Source organism: Euprymna scolopes, chromosome 33 (assembly GCF_053919585.1).
Source record: "Euprymna scolopes isolate OS-2025 chromosome 33, ASM5391958v1, whole genome shotgun sequence".
Lineage (NCBI taxonomy): Eukaryota > Metazoa > Mollusca > Cephalopoda > Sepiida > Sepiolidae > Euprymna > Euprymna scolopes.
In genome coordinates, this window is record NC_136514.1 from 80,612,410 (window position 1) to 80,638,062 (window position 25,653).

At 33.0% G+C, this 25,653-nt stretch overlaps 1 protein-coding gene across 50 annotated transcripts in view; it reads left to right on the forward strand.

Annotated features, from left to right (window-relative positions):
* LOC145258325 (centaurin-gamma-1A-like) overlaps positions 1-25,653 on the forward strand; it is a 511,784-nt gene that overhangs the window by 156,301 nt on the left and 329,830 nt on the right. For all 50 annotated transcript variants that reach the window (XM_080116465.1, XM_080116462.1, XM_080116457.1 and 47 more), the window contains exon 3: positions 7,107-7,194. In XM_080116465.1, coding sequence (XP_079972591.1) covers positions 7,107-7,194 — 88 coding nt within the window. The remainder of the gene's footprint in view (positions 1-7,106; positions 7,195-25,653) is intronic.

Here is a 25,653-nt window from a genome sequence, read left to right on the forward strand (position 1 = left end):
ATCTCTGAATACCCTTTATGTAAAATTTCAAATATTTAGACCAGAAATTGTCTGAGTAATTTGGAAGAGACCGCAGAGGTCAATTTTTTAAAAACTTTGACCCCTATTCTGACCCCTTAAAATTTATTGTTTTGGGCTCAAATCAAGTTATTAAGTTAGATCCATGTCCAAGGAACCTATATCTAAAATTTCAAGTGCGTACACCCAAAATTGTCAGGAGTTTGGTAGAGTTCTCAAGCGTCAAATCGTTGAACTTTGACACCTTAATCGCCAAATTTCTGGCCAAAAACTGATCACATCGATTTCCCCAAATCTCAGTAACCTGTATATCAAATTTCGAGTCTGTAGACTAAAAATTGACAGTTATTGCGTAGAGAAATGTACCGATACACAGACACACGCAGATACTTTCACTTTTTTATGTAAATATACACACACACACACACTTGCAGAGACGTCCGGCATAGTCCGGTTGTAAAATACAGTTAAATATGATATTTTAATTTATGCAGATTTTGTACCTATTATTATAGTCAATTTTCTATTAATTCTTATGTTATAAAGTTGCGATTTCAAAAATAAAAAATATATCCATATGACTTTGGTGCATCAGCTTGAATCGAAACTGAAACCAAAACTTATGAAGAATTTTTGGTAAAATTATTTATTACAAGAAATGGAAGCTCATAACAATTAAATGACAGTCACTTGGAAGAAAAAAAGATGTAAATGTGACACAAAATTGTATTAATATATAGATACATCCCCCCTCAAAAATCGAGTTGCTATTTACCAAGGCCAAAAGCCTCTCGAGTATTTGAATAGTGTAGAATATCATGAACAAACCCATAATACCAGTTGTATGAAGACTGCCTTCCAAGGAGAAAGTTAATAGGGAATATCAAGTTAACAAGGTGTCCCTGGCCTTCAGAAAACTCGCTTAAAACTGATGGCTAATCAATATTTTAATATTTAGCTTCTAAAAGATATGGTGATTTCCCAAAGTTTGAATGCAAAATTCCCATGCAGTTTTTTTTATCAATGTTGTAAAAACAAAACTTATTTTCAGTCTTTCATATTTAATCCTCATCAATATATATATTTTTTTCATTATCATGCATAAAGGAAGGTGGAGCAGTTTTTACTCGCACAGTAAGCAGTCCTCATACTTCCACCCAAATCATGTGGTAGAGTTAGCTCCTCAAACTCCCTCTATATTAGTAATCAAAATTATTCATTGAAATAAACATAAAATTTAATGAAATTAATTGAAAATCAAGTTTTTAACAACACTAATATTTGTCTTATATGATGGATGCAACTTGTAAAAAGTTATTGATTGCAATTAGATTTCTTCACAGTATCATTGATAACAGAAAGAGGACTATTATTGTAGGAGAGTTTGTTCCTTCCACTTCCTTTATAATATTATCAAAATAAAAACTGTTGATTTGATTAAATATGAAATTTTTGTTTTTAACAACATGGACCAACATATACCAAAACTGATTCAATTGGCATCGGATGATCCTCATGAGGAAAGTAGACATTTCACTTGAGAAAATCTCTAAAATGTTTTCATATTTGGATTATTCGGACTACTGTTCTCATTTTGAATGTTATTTTCACACTATTTCGACCAATGTAACCTCCAACCTTCTTCAGGTGTGTCTTGTCGAACTTGAGAATATTTCTGTCAAAATTGGAAATCAGCACGGAATTTCAAACAGAACCTTTTATTTGATTCACAGGGTTAGCCTGCTTTCGTTCGGTCAGCCATGACCAAGTAGAAGTTTTAAGTAATTCACAATTATATTCTTAGTATCACCTGAATGTAAGATTGAACCTTCAACCCAAGAAAAGCTTCACTTACAACTGAATTTATCAAGTACTTTATACATTATACCATGACTCCTTCTGTAATGACCCGTAATATAAAGGATAAAGTTACATCAATGAAACGTTGTGAAAATAAAACTCCAGATGAAAATAATAGTCTGAATAATTTGATCCTCATCTCAAAAGTTTGGAAACATGAGATGGAGTTTATTTAATTTTGCTGACTGCTAAACAAATTTTGACACTAGTCAGTTTCCAAAAATCCGAATTTTTATGCCCAACTCTTTATTTACAACTGACTCTCCACCTTGGAAATGATGAGTCGCTGAAAAAAAAAAAAAAAAATTCACTCCAACAAAAACTACCAACTTGTGATGCAAGTTCTGATGTTGACTCACCTCCTTAGTATTGAGAACTGGTTAAAAATACTTTGACTTGACTTCTACAAAAATTTACTACTTCTGATCCTGCCTATACAGGTGAGGAATCAGCTGGAAGAATAACTGACTCGGACTCAAAAAAAAAAAAAAAAAAGACTGACTTCCAACCCCTGAAAAAAAAAAATTGCCAATTTCTGATTTCAATTTCTGACTTCGGATAGATGAAATATCATCAAAGAAAATGTTTTTTCTTTTAAATTCAGTTTCAAAATCAATTTTAAGGAATCCAACTCTAACTCCTTCACAAATTGCGACTCCCAAGTTTGTCTGAAACAAAACAATTCTGTGACTTGAGCTTGGAAAATGCATTGGCATTCAACTAAGGAAGGACAAAAGTGATATAATGTTTGTTGTAATTACCCCACCCCCCTCAAAAGAAAAAAAGACAAATTCTTTTGTTTTTTTTTTCTTTTTCACTTCTTGTAAATGATCTTTTAAATGAAATGTCAACCACTTAGATTCTCATTCACCATAGTTTTCATTCCAATTTTCAAAAATTTGCGGAACAGTGAACGTTTTCAGCCATAGGCCAAGGACAATCCAAAATAGATATCCGATATGTCCCAGAATCTAAAACAAAAAAAAAAAAGGAGGGGGGGGGTAAACTCCCAAATGTTTTTTAGAGAGATGGGGTTGGAGGGAACTTAATTGAGATACATAATTAGTTTGTTAATTACTTTTGTCTAATTTTCATGTTGCAAATGGCTTCAGATGCATTGTAGTGACGACGGACAACATGGCGGCATTTAAAATGATGCTGAATATCATTATGTACATTTATTTCGATTATAAAAAGATGAAATAAATCTGAGGATATTAATTAAAAATGGAAAATGAAGACCTAATTATTTAACGGTTCGCCCAATTGTTTCGTGGACTTTTTTCAAGAATGAAGAAAATAACTAAAAATGGTGCCTGATGAGAGGATCTGTTATTTCAGGAGAAATATAGTGAAGGTTTATAATGTGTGTATATATAGGGTGAGCCAAAAGTAGGTGTGTGTGTGTGTGTGTGTATAATTTTCTTCAGTAAGTGTATATATTCTATATATGGGTGTGTATGTATATGTATACACTTATTTAAACATTTTTATACCGCAACACTAGTGATATTTCAGTCATTAGTTATTTATACCTGAAGACCTCCTCAGGCGATAAAAGCCTTTCATTTTAAACATTTATATTTGTATTTGATTACAAATATGAACTTTTAAAGTGAAAGATTATTATCGCCTGAGGAGGTCTTCAGTTATTTGCAGCTAAAGATATATAAACTTTTAAATATGTAGCTATAGAGATGTTTTTTGTTAATATTTGGATTACCATACAAACCCATGTAATATGTATTTTTTTGCAAATGTAAAAATATACTTGTAAAGCGGAGGTGGATCTGTAGACTTTTGTTTTTATTTAAAATCAATATTATTGGTTTCAGCAATGGTTACAAAATTAAAAGAATGTTTTTAACATCGAAAAACAAAATTTTTTTTTAGATACGTTAAAATTTTTTTAAATGATTTTTAAACCTTTCAACTCTTATTAGTCTTGGTCTGACCTAAATCTTAAATGCAGAAGTCAAGTTATTATGGTTCATGTTGGAAAAATACATTGTTTTCACATGTTCGAACTAATCATTATGAATTTTGGAACGCAGCTGCTAGGTGCAACAAGTGGGTAGTGTGGGTTGTATTTAGTTTTATGCAAAAAAGCATGGAAGACATTCATGAAAACTTACCTGATTTTCGTGAAATTATAACAATTAGATATTGGACATGAATTAATATTCCCCAAATTTCAGTTTCTTGAAGTATTTAAATTGTTTTTAGGACGCATAAGAAGGGCACAGCCTTCCGTTTGAAAATTCAACCCAGTTTTCCAATTAATTTGATTCATATTATTGAGACACCAATTAAGATTCCCTGAATTTAAATTTCTCGAGATTCCTTAAGCTTTACGCTTTTAATTTTAGACATTTTCTAAAATAAAAATTATCTAACATGGATTTAGTATCTTTGTATTCTGATTTTAAACACCATGAGGAAACATCAAAAGTTCTAATTTTTGGCACATAAGAGTTTCTCAGAAAAAATGCAAACTTTTCTTTTTTTTTTTTTTTTTACTACATATTATTACATTATATAAATAAGTCTTTTTTTTTAAAAAAAGGTGCTTGTTTGTTAAGCTTCTTAATGGAGATGTGAAGTGGTCTGATTGTACTACCTATGTAAAAGTTTTTGCACTTGTATTTTATGTGCTATATTACATATATATGCTAGAATGTATTTGCACTTTTGACGGGACAGTTTTCCATTGCATAAATGCTGTTTTTATTTATTTATTTTTACTCCAAACAAAGTGTATTGCCACTTGGTCATAAGGGGGCTACTATTTGGGTCCTTAACAGGGGATTGTGAGGAGTTGAATAGTGAGAAATCTTTTTGCATTAGATTTAACTTAACATCTAAATCTGACCCCCAAGATCGCCATGGACATGGAATATGCGCCTACATTAAAGATGGCTTTCTGTGTGGTAGAGATATCTCCAGAGAAGACCCTAATTTACCTTATATGTGCTTCTGGGTTGCACTTACTTACACCACCGCATTTACATTTGCCCTCTATTGCCCCCACAACAGCGGGATTACTGTCTTTAAGAGTATATCTGAGAAAATTGACCTCATCCTGTCTGCTCATCCTTCGGCTAGCATTCATATTTGCGGTGACTTCAATGTCCATAATGTGGAATGGCTGACCCACTCAAATAAGACAGATGATGAGGGGAGGTTCTGTCATGATTTTGCCATTACCTATGACCTCACTCAGATTGTTCATGAACCCACCCGTGTGCCCGATACGACCAGTCAGTATGCAAGCCTTCTAGACCTTTTTCTCACAACTTCCCCTGAGCTATGTTCATGTTCCATTCTATCTCCCCTGGGATCCTCCGACCACTTAGTTAATATAAAAATGAAATACAATAAGTCTTTAGATGTACCTCTCCACTGTACTGTATATCGATACTCTATGGCTGACTGGGATAGCTTCCGTACATTCATATCTGATCTACCTCTGTATACCATGTTTAAAAAGGATGTGTTCTCTATAATATAAAACCTGACCGAATGGTTAATTGTAGGCATAGACCGATTGATACCATCCAAAAAATTCCACACCTCGTCAGTATGCCCAGTATTTAAGAACTCGGGTGATAAGTCATCTCCCTTTCAGTACAGACCAATAAGTCTCTTGTGTGTCATGAGTAAGTTACTGGAATCCATATTAAATAAAGAAGTAGTCAACCACCTCAGCAGAAATAACCTCCTTAGTGACATGCAATATGCTTTCCGTTCTGCTGGATCTACAGCTGATGTACTAACAGTTATATCCCATAGGATTAGTGAATCTCTCGACAAAGGCTTCGTTTCTAGGGCAATTGCTCTTGACATATCAAAGGCCTTCGATAAGGTATGGCATAAGGGCCTACTTCACAAGATTTCCAGCTACGGTATAACTGGAAATGTTTTCTCAATAAATAAATCATTTCTCTCTGATAGGCTCATAAGAGTAGTGGTTGATGGGCAGCAATCAGAGGCCCACAGTAGTAATGCTGGAGTCCCCCAGGGGTCCATCCTGGGTCCAACTCTCTTCCTGATCTACATCAATGATCTCCCAAAACACATACTTAAATCATTCGTTGACATCTATGCTGATGATACGACCATCTATGGCAACACATCAAAAGCCATAAATGACAAAGCTCTATCTTACTACGATATTTCCCATTGATTATGGTAAACACAATAACCCTTATCCCGAGTGGCTTCCGGGCCTTGATAAGTGGTGATCCCCCATGTAAAAAAAAAATTTTTTTTTTTTTAATTTTTGCATATCAGTACAGTCAGGAAAGCCGGAAACGGGGAAGGAATTCCAAAACCTAGCAGTCTGAGAGCAAAAAATGTTTAGTGGGGCAGGTTATCTCAATATTACATAAGAATCTTTCACTTAGTGATACAAGCACCAAGTGAAAGATTGTTTCAGCAATCTGCCCTACTAATTAGAGGGCTTCCTGGCATCTAAAAGCCTCAACAGGGAAAGAGTTAGATTTTGCTGCTTGGTCAGCCAGTTGGGAGCATGTACACCGAGGTGGGGGAGCACGTCCCAATAAAAGTATTTGTAAAACAGTTGCATTTGTGTTGCGGTTTTTTCTTTGAGTCACCACCATTCTCGATACACTTTTGCCTATTTTGATGCCTCTGTCGTAAAAGTCTGAAGCACACCCTGTCACTCACATCTTTGTTGCCACCCTGAAATCGACGAACCCATCTCCTAACTGTGCTGACATTAACTGCATCAGTTTCGTCAATATTCAACAGGCACAAGTGAATGTTGATCAGTTAAAGTTTTTTCTGCATGGAATATTTAAATGACCCTTATCTGCTCCCGACTCCAGTCAATGACAGTTTACTTTCTTAGTGTCTCACACCATCAATATCTGCAATATCTTAATTCAGGTGATGAAGGTATAAATTCAGTTATCATAACAATGCGATTTGCAATCCCCTCTGATCTATTCAGGTGGAAAAAAAAAAAAAAAATAGAAAGCATTACTTTTGGAACATTACTTATATATGCGATTAGTATATCTAGTTCCTCTTTGTGGATAGGGTTGTGGATCATGCTGATTATTCTCTCTAAAGTAATATCTGTTTAATTCTTTTAATTTAATATCTGTTGTTTAACTCTTTTGATTTAATAGAAGCCAATTTCAAAATTTTGTACAAATAAAAATCTTTTTTGTATGCTCATTTGTCGTCATCTTTATTTTCAGGGTATTCTTGGCAGTGTGCAAAGTGGCAAGTCTGCTTTGGTACACCGTTATTTGACTGGATCTTATATGCAGGAGGAGTCACCTGAAGGTAAGTGCAACGATACGTACAACCAACACCATTTCTTGTTTTTTCTATTTTCTTAAATGTAAATGAATCTGGTTTCGTTTGTCACAAGTGACTAACAAGAAATAGAGAATTAACTTTTGCCAAAGTGGTAAACTTCTTTCTTTATGACTTTGTTGAATTCCAATCGTATGTGGTTCACATAAACAAGGAATTGGGTTCACGGTAGCAAATGTTGCTTGTCCAAATAATTTGGCCTTGTCTGATGCTGATGAGAGGACCTCAGGTCCATTGATAATGGTTGGGATAGAACGCACGCTTCTGTTGAGGATCCTGTTTGCTATTTGACAAAACTGGTGAGAAGACTTAAATGCCATCAGCTAGAATTAAAACCAAAACATTTAAAGTTCCAGTGATATTCCCTACATGGATACAAAAACTTTAAAAATTAATGTGGTTAAATGTGTGAATGTATATTTATGCAAACGTAGAGGATGCACATTAAATCAGCTTATGCCTGCCAGGTTCCAATGTTGACTACTTAGCAGCTATTTTTCCCAGCTAAAAACAAACTTTTTTTCCACAGATCTGAATCCTGTTCAGAGTTTGTAGAACAAAAATTGACAGAGTAGTTTAATAGAAACTGTTCTGCACACATACACATAGAGAAGGTCACACATATATATATATATATATATATATATATATATATACACACACACATACAGGGTGACCCCCCCCCCCAAAAAAAAAAAAAAACAGGACATTCAATTGTTTTTTCTGAGCATTTCACAGTCAACGGAGAAAAAAAGGCCAAAGACCCTAGTGTTTTGATGTGATGTTTTGAATATAATAAACTAGTTATGACCAAAGTTTCATTTCATTCGGACAAAACACTAAGAAACGGGGCCTAATTAGAGTTGGGGGCCCCGTTTTTTTTTGGGGGGGGGGGGTCACCCTGTATATATTTATATGCTGATGGCATTCAAGTCTTTTTTTTTTTTTTTTTTTTTTTTAACTTTTGAAATCACTACAATATAATAATCAGTAGAGAATTGGCTTTATAGTAATAAATACAGGATCTGCATAAATTAAAATATTATTTTTAAGCATATTTTATGACTGGGCAACACTTTTTCTCCACGTTAAAAAAACCACCCTGGTGTCTAACTCTGTCCTGTGGGGAGGCATTGTAAATAGGAACACCTAGTGTTGCCCTCTTTGGAAGTTAAGTCAGTAGCTGGATGCTATAGCGTTTTTATTTATTTTTTTTTTTTTGTTACACACCAAATATTTGGTTGTCATTCATGATGACAAACATTTATTAAGGCACTTAGCCTTCTCATCACCTTTGTTGGAATGTGATTTTTATATTGGTTCTCATAACAAGTGACTGTTTTTTAATTGGTTAAATCCTGACATATATATACTAGCAGGGATACCCGATGTTGCCCAGGTCCACAAATAAAAAATAGAAGAAATGAAGTTTCGTTTGGACACACTTGCTATACTAAGGATATTGAGCACTTTTTCATTTACTATATGTCAATTCTATCGTGGGCAACGTTGATAAAATTTTCTTGTAAATTCTGCAACAGTTCTACCCCCACCCAAGTATATGGAGAGGGGAGATTTGTTAACTGTACTTTAATGTAACAATTTCAAAAACAAAAGATGTGGTAAAAATTTGATTTAATTTGAAAATCTTACTTTAAAAAAAAAACAAACAATAAAAACACAAACCTGTAATCGCCCTAAAATAGAAGTACCTGACCACCTCCCCACCAGATTCTTCAGCAATTTTACCCCTCTCCCAAATAAGATTATCAGAGGAGGGAGTTGAACAAAAAATGACAGGCTACAAAGAGAAGCTATTCTCAGGATATTGAGCGCTTTTTGATGACTATATACCACTTTCTATCCCGTGCAAAGCGATTTTCTTAAATGCTGTCTTGGTCTAGAAAGATTTCTCTTTACAGTCTGTTGCAATAGCCGTGATACTTTGTGGGTGGTTATCTAAGCATTGTCCGTAAACTTCAGAATTTTTTTATGTTTCCTTCAAAGATAGAGGATAGAGAAAAAAAGTTAAAAAAAAAAAAAAAAAAAAAAACTGAAATTAATTTAATTTTAAACATAACGAATGAAATAAAATTCAAATATAAATAAATTTGTTTTTAAAGAAAATAAAGTTATTTTCAGAGCTCTGAAAACTACACAAGATTTAAAACAAAAAAATAAAATAAATGGTTTTACGTTTTAAAAATGATTGCTGATTACTTATTGTGTTGTTACAAAAAAAAAAAAAAAATGACCCATACTGGGTGTGAACTGCAGAAGCAAATGCCGTAAGCGAGCACACTATCAATTAGGCTAACGTCGCAAATTTGTTTTTAAAATGAAGGTAGGAATGAACAGCATTCATGCATATGTGGATTGTAATTAAGAAAGAGTATTGAAGGCAAGATTTTTACCTGACCCCCCCCCTCCAAATAAAATGACATTTGTACCTCCAAGAATCGGGATTTTTTTTCTAGTTTTGAGATATGCATCCAGATCTCCGTTCTTTCAGTCACTACCATATTCATGGTGGTCTTTTTTCTTTTTAGATGGACATACAAACACACACGCATTTGTGTGTGTGTGTGTGTGTGTGTGTGTTCAATGGCCATCTATAGGCAGTCCGGTTTGTTGGTCGGCCTGTCATATTTGAAATTGTACTTTCAGCGTTGAATACACACACACACACACACGTTAAACGGATTCTAAAGACCGAATCTGTTCTTTTTCATTTTTTGCAAATTTAAAAGTTCGTCTAATCCGACTGTTAGGGCTTGGCTCTTTTCAAGTTGCTAGTAATCAATGCAGTCAGTGAATGGAATGCAATTAGTCGAAAAAGCCGCCACTAAAAGAGAAAAGGGGCTTGACCGTTGGCGTGCATTGTGTCGATTATCTACTTTATATGATTAAGCTAAGGAATTTTAAACTTGGATCTTCTAATCTTGACATTTTTTTTTTTTTAATGACGTCCATTATAGATGATTCGGTAAAACCTTCTGGAAGTGTTTTTAGGAATGTATCAAACTCTTCTGTTGGTTGTTTTGCTAAATTCAATTTCTCAACATCCTCTCATCATAACTGCATACTCCTTAACTTGATTAACATTCACTCTCTATATCAGACATTCCAACCAAGAGAACTTTATCTCATCTAAACTTTCTGTAAATAAAACATAAATAATACGCTCTTGTTTTCGGATTTTTCCTTATAATAGAGCACTCTGCTGGAATCCTTTATTCCAAAAAAATATAACCAATATATATATGTATAATATATATATGTATAATATATATGTATAATATATATGTATAATATATATGTATAATATATATGTACAATATATATGTACAATATATATGTATAATATATATGTATAATATATATGTATAATATATATGTATAATATACAGCATAATCATGTTTGACACACTGGTTCCCGTCAGGTCCCCAAAATTAAGCAACAATAAGCCTAGCTAGTACCAGATGGGTGACTATTTGGGACTTCCAAGTACTGTATGTACTCTCTGCTTATCTCAGCATTGTTTCCAGTCGTCCTGAACTTCTCTGTGCCACTGGACTCAAGCAATGCCGATTCAGGGAGAGGGTGGTTGGAGATTGCGCAACCCTTGCCTCACAATTACATATGCAGCTGCCCCTACAAAGGCTATCATGTCATTCGAGACTGAACGGAGGCATTGATATATAGTATCTAATGTCTATATGATCGATTTTTGAACCTTTGCGTCAAGGGTCATTCATGTTAATAAATATATCGAGCTCTCCTGTTGGTTGTTTTGCTAAATTCAATTCCTCAACATTCTCTTTGTCATCACTGCATACTCCTCAACTTCATTAACATTCACTCGCTATCTCAGACATTCAAACCAAGAGAACCAAGAGATGTGGTGCATTCTTGAGCGTGCCATCCAAACAACAAATTTCTAGTTGCATCCTTACGTAGGTAATTAACCAAAATTAATATTAAATGAGACATTTGAAAAAATTTTATAAAAAAGTCATTTTTTTCATGATGTCCTCCATTAATTTTTGGATTAGAGAATACACACGAAATAATATATAAATAAAATATGATTCTGCAATTGCTACAGTTATGTACTGAGAAAATAGAGCTGTTAAACCTGACATCCCGACATTATAATACGAGACAAGACAGAGAAAGAAGCAACCTTAGTAGAAGTTAGTATCCCTAATGATGCTAGGTTAAACAGTGATGGGAGGGTAAAGATAACATAATACCAACATTTTATCTACTGCCTGAAAAGAAACTGGAATCTGAGGAAGATTTCCATCATTCCAGTAATTAAAGGAGCAACTGGTCTCATAGAAAAAGAATTTCAAAAACTATCTGGCGAATATACCTCGTGAACCAAGTGCAAGAGAGATACAAATAATTGTACTCAAAGGGATGGTTAGAATCTTTAAAAGATCTCTGAATGTCTGAGATGATGAGTGAATATCCCATCCTCAACAAAAACAATAACACACACACACACACACACACGTACCTGCTGTCTACATGATCGATTTTTGAGCCTTCGAGTCACAGATCATTTATGTTAATAGATGACGTCATCTTTTTGTGACTAAACAAGATTAACCAAAACTCAGATTTTTTTTTTTGTCTTTAAATCAGACCATGTATGGAGTGTTGTCATATTTGGGCTGGTTAATATCTGTCCCAATTGAGGGATCTTGATAAAGTGCATAAATCATATCTGTAATTTGATTGGTGCCCACCCTTTCTTCTTCTCTGCAACCTCTTTCACAGACATGATGTTGCTAGTCTCAGTCTTTTCTATAAATACTATTATCACATGTTCTTCAGAAGCCTCTCTCCCCACTAGTGTGTGTGTGTATATATATATATATATATATATATATATATACTAGGGTGGGTGGGTGATCTGGGGCTTTGCCCGGTCGTAAAATACGATTAAATATGACATTCCAATTTGTTCAGATTATTATAGAGTCGTAATTTCAAGGGTAAAAAAAAAAAAAAGTATTTGGGTGCCATAAGTTAAAATCGAAACTGAAAGCAAAACTAGCATTCAAAGCTGGTGACGTTACCACTATACCAACGTGACACATGAACTGATTAAAAATAAGCTAAGATGAATGTACAAAATGTATAACAATTTTTTGTCAATTTTTACCCCTTAAAAACTATTTTAACCGGCTAAAGATCCATAAAAGAACAGTCCATAAAAAAAATCCAATCATTTGAGGGCCCTAGCGTCACTCTGCGACTTTTAGTTTCGGAAGAGATAGAGTTTGAAAATATGAAGACAGACAGAGAGACATAGTGAGTTTTACACACACACAAAGTTTAATTTCTTATTGTAGTGACATTGATATTAAAAGCCCACTTTTTCTATTTCCAAATTATTAAAATGAATATTCTGTCATGGATATGCAAGTGACTAATTTGCATATTCCTTTGAGAAACGAACTTTCATTAATTATTTAATTTTATAGATGATTGGTTTTATTTCAATATTACACTCAGTTCTATTTATGCATATTTTCTACATTAGGTATAATTGTGTAGCATTTAGGAGGAAAAAGTTCTAGCTCACACACGTATATAAATATATGTGCATGTATGTAATATATATATATATATATATATATATATATATATATATATATATTGACCTTGTCTGTGAATTTGTGTGTGGAATGGTCTCTACTAAATTCTTTAAATTGTTGGTCTACAAACTTGATATATAGGGGATTTAGACGTGTAGAGCAAATTTGATTTGGTTTTTAGCTCATAAAAATATCTTAAGGAGTCAAAATTGAAAAAAAAAATTGGAATTTGGTTGGCGTGAATCAAGTAAACATGTATTTTCTATGCATACACAAATATACGTTTATATGCTCAACTACATTAATTTTTCAAGTATTGATTCGCATATGGACTTTGCTCAGATGGTAACGAATAATACTGGATAGCTATGTTTTGGTTTCGGTTATAGCTGATAATACTCAAGTCATTTGTTTATTTTTTATCATTTCTATATATTGGGTACAATATAATAATCAATAAAGAATTGGCTCTATAATAATAAATCCGCAATCTACATGAATTAAAATAAAATTTAAATATATTTTACGATCATCAGGCAATGTGTGTGTGTGTGTGTGTGTGCACGCGCGTGCGCGTTCGTGTGTATACGCACACACAGGAGATGAGAGACGAGTTACTGGGTGGGGTAGAATAGAATGATATGGTTTGGTTTGCTACTCACTTCTGGAAGTTTTATTTTCGCAGTGAAATTTGGTGTTCCTATTTATTTTCCTCCCCACAAGAGTAGTTAGACACAAAGTCGGTTTTAATGTGAGGAAAATCCAGCTCTTCAAGAACTCTGGATATGAACAGATACTACAATAATCTTGGCCCAATTGAAATTTGGTGTTATACCAAACATTTATATTTATATCCCCCACCCCCAGATTTAGTAAGGCCTTAAAATGATTTTTATTTATTTATTTATTTATTTATTTATAAGTACTTGTAAAACGTCTCCACGCCGTCCTCCCTCTCTTTCTCATATGATAATGATGACATCATGCCACCCCCACCCCTCCGAAGATACTTACCAATTGAAAGAGAGCTACTGCTTTTCCAAAGAATCGCGTTGTTCATTGCACGCTGGTGGTGTGGGGAAAGAAGGGAGAACCATTTAAACGGGAACACACACATACACAATAATGGTTCATGGTTTCCAAGGGAGGTAATCCACTTAGAAACCGGAAGTGGTCAGTTATACTTTTTAAAATGTCTGCTCTATTCGGTGTATTCTATATTCTAATATTAATGCTTGGTTTAGGAACACAAATAAACCATAATTCTTGCTTTTTGCTTTTAAATATGATTTTTTAAAAAATTGTATAGTTTAGGACTTTAAAACTATTTCTAAAGCTCATGCAGTAAATAAATTTTTTTTTTTTTTTCGTAAGATTAAAAAAAATGTTTGAAATTATTATTTTAACACGTTTGAAATTATAAAATGATTTTTGAGGCTTCCAACCGCCGTTTAGTTACACATTTTTGGTCTGAATTAAAGTTTTAATACAGAAGTTATTATGGTTCATGTTTTCATGTGTCCGAACTGATCATTATGAATTTTGAAATGCAGCTGCTAGTGTGTAGTGTGGGTTATATTTAGTTTTATGCAAAGTGGTGTGGAAGCATACATGAATATTCGCATACCTCTGATTTTCGTGAAATTATAACAATTTGATATTGGACACTAATTAATATTCCCCAAATTTCAGTTTTTAAAGTGTTTAAATTGTTTTTAGGGAGCATAAGAAAGGCACAGCCTTCCGTTTGAAAATTCAAATCAGTTTTCCAATTAATTTGGTTCATAGTATTGAAACACCAATTAAGCAAGATTCTCTGAATTTAAATTTCGTAAAATCCCTTAAGCTTTTAATTTTAGACTTTTTCTAAAATAAAAGTATTTAAGATTTTGTTATTTATTATAGTTATTATTTTTGAAGTATTTATCGTTTTGGTTTTAAACAATATGAGGGGACATCAAAATAGTGTAAAATTGTTCGGGGTTGGGGGCATTCATTTCATCCATCCTGGGATGGGTGTTCTTCTACTCAGTGGGTCCTGGATATGACCGTAAACTATATCCAGTGGTGAGGCCCCAGATTGCAGGCTTTGGGGAGTGTGGAGCCACCCTTTAATTACCATTGCTCCCAGGTCCACTCTGACCCGGAGTGGTAGTACCTGTTAGGGTCCCAACTATGGGTTAAATAGAAACCGACTTAAAAACAACAAATATATTCTATTAAAAAAGTTTTTCTTCAAAATCTTTGGATTTGGCATTAAATAACCCGAAAAGGGTTGATATGCCGTAAAACAAAAACAACCAACCAATCTACTCAGTGTGTATGTATTTACACACACACACACACATTTCCTGATGTAAGGAGCCATAACTTTTTCAGTTGAACATATAAAGAGAAAATAAACAATGTTAAATTTTTGAATTGAAGAACTTCAGTGTATAAGTCTGGGAGTGATCTTAGTCAAGTTTTGTCTCAGAATACCCCGATAATTACTAATAATCGATAATGGAAATCGTTATTTTAATTCATCAATCATCGGTAAAGCCATTTTTTCGGTGCCGGGAAAACTCGTCTCGGGAAAACTCGTCTCGGGAAAACTCGTCCCCTTTCGCTAGGTAGGAAAACTGGTCCCTTATTGAATAAATATCGATTGAAAACACATTTTATGATCGTTCTTGAAGGAGATATTGTTTTTTAAAATAAACTATAGCCCCCCCCCCCCATAATATTTTTTTAAAAATATTTTTACTTGTTTAATGTTTTTTTTGTGTTTTTAATAAAAGCGTTTATTATGTTCATAAACGAGACCGCATATTTTTTTTTATATTAATATAAAAAGAATTTACTTATATACTGTTTTTTATAAAAGGGTAAAATCGATTTTTCTACCTCGCCGACTATGTTGTTTATTTAATTCATTTGGAATCGTTTATTTGGTAAAGAAAAAAAAACAGAAAACAAACAAAAAACTTGTCGGTCGAGTATTACGGGAGAACGAGAAATAATGCCCGGTATCTTAGGGGGTCTTGATAATCGTTAAAAAATAGAAAATTAAAGAAATTACTGAGGGAGATTTGGTTTTAAAAAGAAAATAATAAATTTTAATATTTTTTAAAATATAATTTAGAGAGAGAGGGGGGGGGATAAAACCTATATCTCCCTTCGAAAAGCAACCAACAAAAAAATGAAATTAAAAAGATTCTTGATAAACGATAGCGGAGTTTTCAATAAAATTGATTAATAAATTTATTTAGTGATTACTTTCTCTCTTAATGATTGATTTTAGAATTTTGAAGTAAAAATTAAAAAAATTAAAAATGAGTTAACGAGAGATTGTTAGCACATGGCATCTCTCGTGCCAAAAAAATATTTCGCTTTTAATTTATTAGTTAATTTTTGCAAAATTTGACAGGACGACAATAACTGTTGATAATTGATAAAATCATAATTTTAAATAACGCATGAGTGCATTTGGTATGACAGAAAACAAAAACATAACAACAAAAAACTATCATAATTAAAAAACAAAACCAAAAGCGTAACGAAGAATCAAATCGCTCCCTGTTTTTTAATTTTTGGGTTTTGTTTTTTTTATTGTTTTTATGACTCCAAAAAACATCGTTAAAATAAGAACAAAAAAAATTTGTAATTAACTTTGTATGAACGCTTTAAAATAAGTTAAATCACTAAGAACTTAGCCAGTTAGGTAGAAAACGGACACTTAGAAAATCGATTTTATTAAAAAAAAAACAAAAAAAAAAAACATTAAACAAGTAAAAATATTTTTTTAGAAATATTATGGGGGGGGGGCTATAGTTCATTTTAAAAAACAATATCTCCTTCAAGAACGATCATAAAATGTGTTTTCAATCGATATTTATTCAATAAGGGACCAGTTTTCCTACCTAGCGAAAGGGGACGAGTTTTCCCGAGACGAGTTTTCCGGAGACAAGTTTTCCTAAATTCATTTTTTCGTTAGCCACAATGATAGACCAACGGGCTGTGAAAATTCTACTGTGAGTAAATTGATTGCGATTTTTTTTTTTTTTTTTTTTTTTTTTTTTAATAATAGCTTCCTTTGCTTTTTTGTTTTTTTATATTCTCTAACTTTATGAATGCTCTATTTACAATATTGAGCATCTAATATTGTATTGGGCATTTGTATGATATCTGTTAAACTATAATTATAAATATTAGAATTCATTTTGAATAATGTGAGTGTGTGATAACTGCATTTAATTTCCTCTGATATAGCCATTGTTGAAAATCCATGGATTAAGGAAATTAAAATAACCCTTTCTATATATTCCTTTGTCAAGCAATAAATTCTTAAATCGAATATATGCCTCTGTTGTTTTTTTTCAGAATTTAAAATTAAACCACAAAACTTATATATATATATATACATATATATATATATATATATATATATATATATTGGTAGAGTCTATGTATCTTCTTTTGTATTCCTTTTATATATTCTTTATATATTCCCTAACTTGCACACACACTGTTCGTTGCAAGCTCTGACCATGTTCAGATACATCTTTTCGAATTTGGCACCCTAATAGTCAGACTTGGGAATTTGTATGAAATTTCAAATTGAACCTTTTATTTAACACCAGTCAGATACAAGCAGAGAGTGCTGTTAATTTTTATGTTATTATTATTCCTATTTACTTGCCTCCCCATAAGGGCAGAGTTAGACATAAGGTTGGTTTTTAATCTAGGGAAAATCCATCTCCCCAAAAAGGGGCACTGGATAGGAACGAAAATAAAAATTGCCTCAGTCTAGAAGGATTTTTCCTCCACTGACCGAGGACAGAAAAAGTGAAGCGTAGTATTAGAACAGATACTAGCTAAAAGGCCAAATTGCATGTAGTAAAGACTGAACCTTCAACTCCTGTCATATCAACTCTTTCCAACAAGTTCACCATGTTCCCAAAGACTGGCTGACCAGGCATAGTGTTGGAAACAATTATGAATATCTCCAGTATCAAATAATCCTTAGACACTGTGAAATTTACTTCATGTATGAAAACCAAAGAGGGGAGACATAACATACGAGAAATAGAAAAATAAAATATTAAATACAAAAAGTAACATCGTTTTCATGCTTCATAAAACCCTCATAACCTTTAAATCACACACACATATATATATATACATATATATATATATGTGTGTGTGTGTGTGATTTAAAGGTTATGAGGTTTTTTGAAGCATTAAAACGATGTTACTTTTTGTATTTAATATTATTCTTTTCAAGCAGTCCTCCGCATTGAATTTTATAAATAGATGTATTTTATGTATCTAGTTTCAGCATTGCCATATATATTTTCCACATGCATTTTCATTATGTACTAAGTTTGTGTGTACTAGAGGGGGGTGTACAGATTAATCGGCAGGTAATCGGCCAATTACTTTTCTCTTTCCTATTAAATTTAAACAATTTCATCACTGCCAAGTGACTCATCAGATAGCTTTGTGGCCACTATTATGGCTTTTTGCCTTTTATTAAATAAAATTACAAAATACAAAGTACAATTTCTAATTCTTAAATGAATATAATTAAACAATTAGATAAAAAAAGAAATTACAAACCAACTACAAAGTACAAATTGTAATTTTTTAAGTGAATAAGTATACGCTGAAGTTCTGCACCTGCTGCTGCTCTTCTTCCTCTTTTATTCTTGCTGCCTATCTCCTCTGCTCTCATAGTCTCCGCAGTATTTAAAGTTGAATACTTTTAACTTGTAATGTAGAAACATTAAACTTTCTCCATTCTCGTGACACAGCCTGTTACTCATGAGTTCATTCAAATTACCACCTGTACCTAAGAGCCTCTCGCTCTCCAGGATAAAAGTGGTGCGCTTAAATATTCTTGAAGCAGTTTACTCAGCAGTGGTAAAGTCTCCTGTGTCTTCTTCCACCACTGAAATGGATCATCATCTCTTGCGAGTAGTTGTAAAGTTACATAATAGTCAAGTTCTTTTGTGCACTTAACCATAAGGGATTTACTCCTTTTGAGTTTAGATTAAGATTCTTGTATTTCTGCTGTAGTTGCAGTGTCTGGGTTTAACTTGGCTTTTGCCTGCTCTAAGTTTTCATTCGTTACTGTAGGTTTACTTGAAGTTAATTCATCAAACAGGCTTGAAAGAGATACAGTTTTACTTTCACTTTGATCTTCTTGACTCTCAACAGAGCTTGAAGAAGTGTATCCTGCTGATTCTGCTTTATCATCATCGAAAGTAGATGTAGAATCCAATTCTTAATAGTGTTTTCCATATTATTCTTTTGAAATTTAAATTTGAATCATGGATCTAGGAAAGTAAACACAGAAGTTTTTATCATTTAGATAGGACTAGCAGGAGAACTCTGTTGCCTGAGTAGAGGATATTGACACAAGGACGAAGTGATAAGAATGGCTTCCACGTGGTTAAGATAATAATAAAAAAAAAAGATAGAGAGGGGGTGAGTAATTAGTTTTCCACGTTAACCATTAGGCCAAAGAGGATAGTGAATTCAATGAGTTGGTAATTAACTTTTGCCTGGGTGGAGAATATTGACACATGGATAAAAAAAAAAAAAAAAAAATGATAGAGAAAGAGGTGGAATCGAACTCAAAAATGTAGAGTAATTCGTCTTCCTCGCTAACCATCAGGCCAATGAGCATAGTGAATTTAATGAGTTGGTATTTAACTTAAGAATCATAGGAGTTGCCATGCACACGCAGAAATGAACGTTGCTTTTAAACCTGGCCAGTGGCCAGATAAGCTTGTGGCATTTATTTGCTTCCCCACGAAAGCAAATTAGACACAAGGTTGTTTTTTATGTGGGCACTCTGGCAGTATTCCCCCAAAAGATTAGTAATTGTCTCGGTATGAAGGGTTTCCCTTACATTGACCGAGGACCAATTAACTTAAGTGAAGTGCAGCGTCAGCTTGGCTTGAAGGCCAAGGTTAGCTTATTTGTGTTCGAATAGTTTTGCTTTATTGTACAAAAGACAAACAAACACGCAAGATGATGGCATGGTGGGAATTTTTTTTTTTTTAACTCTATCAAAAAACAGGAAAGAAACAGTGTCCGTTTGCGAATCTGATATTCTGATCTCGGAAGTATGGGAAAACTTCTTGTGGAATGGAACCCCGATCTGGAAAGCCTTTTACGGACATACACAAACGCTCGCCCCTATTTTGCCTTTATATATATATATATATATATATATATATATATATATATATATATATATACACATATATATAGACTAGCATGGGTGCCAGGCGTTGCCCGGATGTTTGTAGGTGAAAAAAAAAAAAAAGTGGTAGTAGATAGGCAGGCTCGAACCCGTGACACGAAAGTGGAAAAGAAAGTGATAGAAAACCTGACATCTTACCGCTATGCCATGATGCGACCAGACGTGTTAAGCATGCAAATTAAATGTAGTCAATCAAAAAGATGACTTGCAGAAAATGTATTGCTTTTAAACCTCCTATAAAGGTCATTTTTAATATAGGGGAAAAGCAGCTCTCCCAGTATCCAAATAAATAGTAATTGTCTCTGTATGAAGGGTTTCTACATTGACTGAACCTGAGATATTATGATCTGGGAAGTATAGGAAAACTTCTGGAATCTGACCGACGTGAGAACCTGATGCAAAAAGCCTTTCGTGGACATACACAAACGTGTGCGCCCATTTTGCCTTTCATATATTAGATGAAAATCTTGTTTCAATTGATTCATTGAATTGTTCAACAATGGTAAGGATTCCACTAAAGTCAGAAATATCAGAATTAGATTGAACAGCTTTTGAAAGAAATAACCTCAAAACTAAAATTGTAGGTATTATCGATATAGTTGAAGTTCGGTAACTTGCTTCTTTAATGATTTCTTCAAATGGACTCAGTAACTGGACAATTTTTTTAATAAGCCTCCATTGTTAAGTTGTTAATGTAAGAATCTTATCAACAGCATACATTACAAGAGCTTTTCATTGTCCTAAATTTCTTTTTTACATATAATGTTGAATTCCACCGTGTGGTCACATCTTGAATTTGTTTTTTCATATTAAGCTGATCTTGTATTTCAGTAAATAGCTAATGGAGAGTGATTAAAGTGAGAAACTATATTTCTCTTAGTTGTAATGATTGTCTTAACAGCCTGTTGAGAAAATGAGTCATTTATTGAGAGTTGCAATGTATTATAATGATTCTAAACCACATTCTGACACCAACAACCATATTTGTTCCTGAATCCCACAAGATTAAGAAAACTTTGTTATAGACTTTATACTCATCCAGAACATTGTGCAATTCTTCACTTATTCTTGCACCTCTGTGTGCGCCAGGGAATGGAACAACTCCAAGCACAGCTCTGCACTGTTCAAAGTCATTTGAAAGCCAATGACATAAAGGAAGTATTATTTGTAGCGGCTGTCCGAATGTCTGGAGTCAAAGAAATGCTGCTAATTTCATCAAGAGGCGATTGAATTTTTGTTTTTGCTTTTGTAAATATATTATGAATTATTTTTCTAGTGAAGTACTTTTTTGATGGAATACTCTAATTTGGACAAAATTTTATGATAAACCTTTTAAATCCAATGTCAGATGCTACAGAATATGGTTGAAAATCAACATCAACTATTTCTCTTATCAGATAATGGATCTCTTGTGACCCGTGGCAAAATTTCTTTTTGGATAATATTGATTCTCTCATAGTTTGGTGTTTCACTGGAGGTTCGTAGTTGCTGCCACGTATTCCTGGAATGTCTGTCCCTGAATATTTATTTTGCTTCCTTTTCTTATCTGTAACTTTTGCTTCTTATGAACGAACCTTTCTAAGATTTGTTAACATATTAGTCGTCATAAAATTTTTTGCTGATTTGTCTCCCTTCGAGATGATGGTTTGACATAACTCGTGGGCAGCTGTATTTTATTCTTGGGATTGACGTCAAAATATTTCCAACAGAAACTGGTTGCCATAATGGTTGAAGGTTGTTATCTATATTTAGTTAATTCTTTACGTATTTAAATTATGTCTGATATCTAATTAGTAATTTATCTTAATAAAATATGCGTTATCTAAACCTTAAAAATGAAAATATATATGTAATGGTAACAAGAATAAAAAAAATGAGAAACAAAAGTATGACTGAAGAATGTTTTATTTTCGGTTCATACATCACAATTTACTGTACAATTTCTCCACATGAAAACTGAAAGGTGTAATAATAATTTCCTTTTGACAGTGATCTAAAGTACAAAAAAATATATTTATTCGATAAGAAGAGAAAAGAGGGACATTTTTTTTTGCTTCAAATTCAGTGCAGTTGTAGAAGTGTACATGTTAACAGCACATCATGTCTGTTATTTGATAATATCTTGTAAAGAATGCATGTCTCTCTGGTAAATTTTCACTGGCAAGCAAAAAAGGTAGTTAACTCGTCTTCCCTTCCAATATAATTAATTTTAGTATCCTTGATGACAACAAAATTTTCTGACGAGTCAGCATTAGAAAACCTGTTAATCGGCCGATTATCAAAGGCCGATTATCAAAGGCCGATTAATTAGTAATCTGCCAATTTGCTAATCAGTACATCCCTAGTGTGTTTTACCTCTGAAGATGTAGCTGATCTGATGGGGGATAGACGAGATGCTGTAAAAGAATCAAGATATGACATTAGAATGATTTGATATTTTTGTAGATATATATATATAAAAAGGCTTCCTTCAGTCTTAACAGACTATGGATACCCACTGTAAGGGTGCCGTTGCGTGAAATTTTTGTGGCAAGAGCTGTGCAATCTCCAACCACACCTATCCTGAGTCAACATTGTTAAATACCAGTGGCAAGTGGAGGTTCAGGACGACCGGAAACAAATGCCAAGATAAGCAGAGAACACGTACAGTGCCTAGAATTCCCAAATTGTCACCCATTTGGTGCTAACCAGGCTCAACATTGCTTAACTTCGGTGATCTGATGAGAACCAGTGTGTCAACGTGATTATACCGTATTTGTAGATATATATATATATATATATATATATATATATATATATACACACACACACACACACACACACACACACACACACACACACACACACACACACATATATATATATATATATATATATATATATATATATATATATACACACACAGCATAATCACGTTGACACCAGTTTTCTTTAGATCACCAAAGTTAAGCAGTGTTGAATCTGGTCAGTATGAGATGGGTGACCATTTGGGAATACTAGGTGCTGTATGTAGGAGGATGTCGACAACTCCCTACAAGAACTGCACAAACCTAACATCATTTCCTCCAACCAGGATATACATGCAATTGTGGACCGCTTGTGAATTTAATATTCCCTAGACATTTCCTCCTTCAGTCGCTCATTGTCACCAGCTTTCCAACCTTTACAATAATAGATAGAAACAGAGATCCATTGCGTTTTAGCACTATTAAATATTTCAAATCATTAAAAACATGAAAGAACATGAAAAGATGATCACATATAGTGTGGATAACTAATTTATCTCATAGGTGATTAAAGAATATTGAAAGATTCTTTAAATGGAGACTTTCAAGATATAAGAAGCTCAATATGTGGAGTGGAGCATAAGCATATAAAGAAACGTATAAACATGATAAAGTAAATATACGGATTTATTAGGCTTCAAAATACCTTTGGTATAAAGAGCATTTATAGTCTCTCCTACAAATGTTTTCTTCCTCATAGAACTAATAAATCCATATATACCCAGATTTACTTTATCTTATATATATATATACACACACACACACATACTAGCAGGGAGACTCGATGTTGCCTGGGATTGAATGAAGATCAACGAATGTTCCACACTTTCAATACTTTTATTGTCATCAGAATCTGTGAAATCACCCCATATTCAATCAAATCGATTAATTGCCTGCTCTAGTCGGGAACCGTGCATGATGCACTGGAGGAAGGTTCACAGGTCACTTCGCAGTGACTTAATCCAAAATATATTTTAGTCTATGGGGCACAGTAGAGATTCGATTTTATGGAATTATTTTTATACAAGGGCTTAAATTTAAGTTTAAAATGCAAAAGTCAAGTATCATGGTTCAGTTGTGCTCTAAACAGAAACATTCATTTCGAACACACTCCAATTTTATCGAAGAAGCTACTGTTGATTTTATATGCCGGATCCTTTTGTTTCTGTGGTAATAAAACTTTTCAAGGCACTTGTGATGTTAGTCTATATGAAGGTGTTAACTTTTGTCAAAATCTGACTTTTTTCTTTCATTGAATTTTTTCGATTATTGATTTTTGATACTTATCAGGTTTATTCCAATATAAAACCTATCTAAGAATACTCATACACATTTGTGAAATTTAAAGAAAAATCAGCCCATTTATTTCTGATTCCATAGCGAATGAATTTACATACACACAGATGAAGTGCTTTTATTATATATATATATATATATATATATATATATATATATATATAATAAAGTGGCTTGACAAGGCCACAGGGGAGAAAATATAGGTTCTTTTTTGCTAATTGTCATAAAATTTTAACCATAGAATAGTATTATAATCTTCAAAAAGTGTGCGAATTTTCATGTAGTTTTGTCCCATACAACCAAAGATATGAGCATTTCAATATTCAATTTACCTACAAGTGTGTGTGTGTGTATATATATATATATATATATATATATACTAGCAAAAGTACCCATCGTTGACTGGGTTCAAAAGCAGCCTACAGAAAATGGACTCTAATTTATGAAAGTATGATAGGTTATAAAAAGGAAGGGTTGTAAAAGGATAGCTTCGAATTTGGGGGTATCAAAACCAAAGCAAAATATGATGAAAGTAAAAATAAAATAGATAAACCCCATAATTTATTATACCATACCTGTTCACACTGAAACGCTTATCACAATATTCTGTGGATCTATATTAAAAAAACCTTGTTAAACTTTGTGACATATTTCCATTCTATGGAGGTCAGGCGCAAACAAACACCCCATAATTTTATTATACCATATTTCTTCAAACTGAAACATAATTATCAAAGTATACTTACGCAGATAGATATGAAAAGTCTTTATTAAATGTGTGTCTATTTCCATTCTATGGAGGCCAGGCACGAACGCAGACCCCACAATTTTATTATACCATCCCTATTTAAGTTAAAACATACTTATCAAAGTATTATGTACATCTATATCAAAAACACTTGTAAATGTTTTTTTTTTTTAATTTTTAAATTTTTTATTTTCATACTTTGTGGACCAGGCGCACACGCAGACCCCACAATTTTAATGAACCACTGTTCTGCCAGATCAAACATACCCATTCCTGTGCCTCGATACATCTTCTATCATTATATCAGTTTTTTAAAATAGTCAACCATATAGGAGTCTATTCGTGACCAGACACACACACACATAGACATTCAGCTTTATATTATAAATATAGTAAATTATGAAATATATATGGCACTTAAGCTACACAGAATATTCTGCGTTTCATCCACGTTAGGAGTCATCAGGCATAAGCCTGTGTAGCTTAAATGCCATATATATTTTATAACTTACTACCTAGCTCTACCCATGTGTTGAGCACTGTTGAAGTAAATAATTAAAGTTTACGCATAAATTTATACTTTCGTATATTAATTTATGTGATTAAATTAAATAATCATTCATATATATATATAATATATATATATTAGAAGAGTTCATTTGGGGTACAAAATTTATATATGACAGAAAAAATAATTTTTTCTGTCATATATATATATATATATA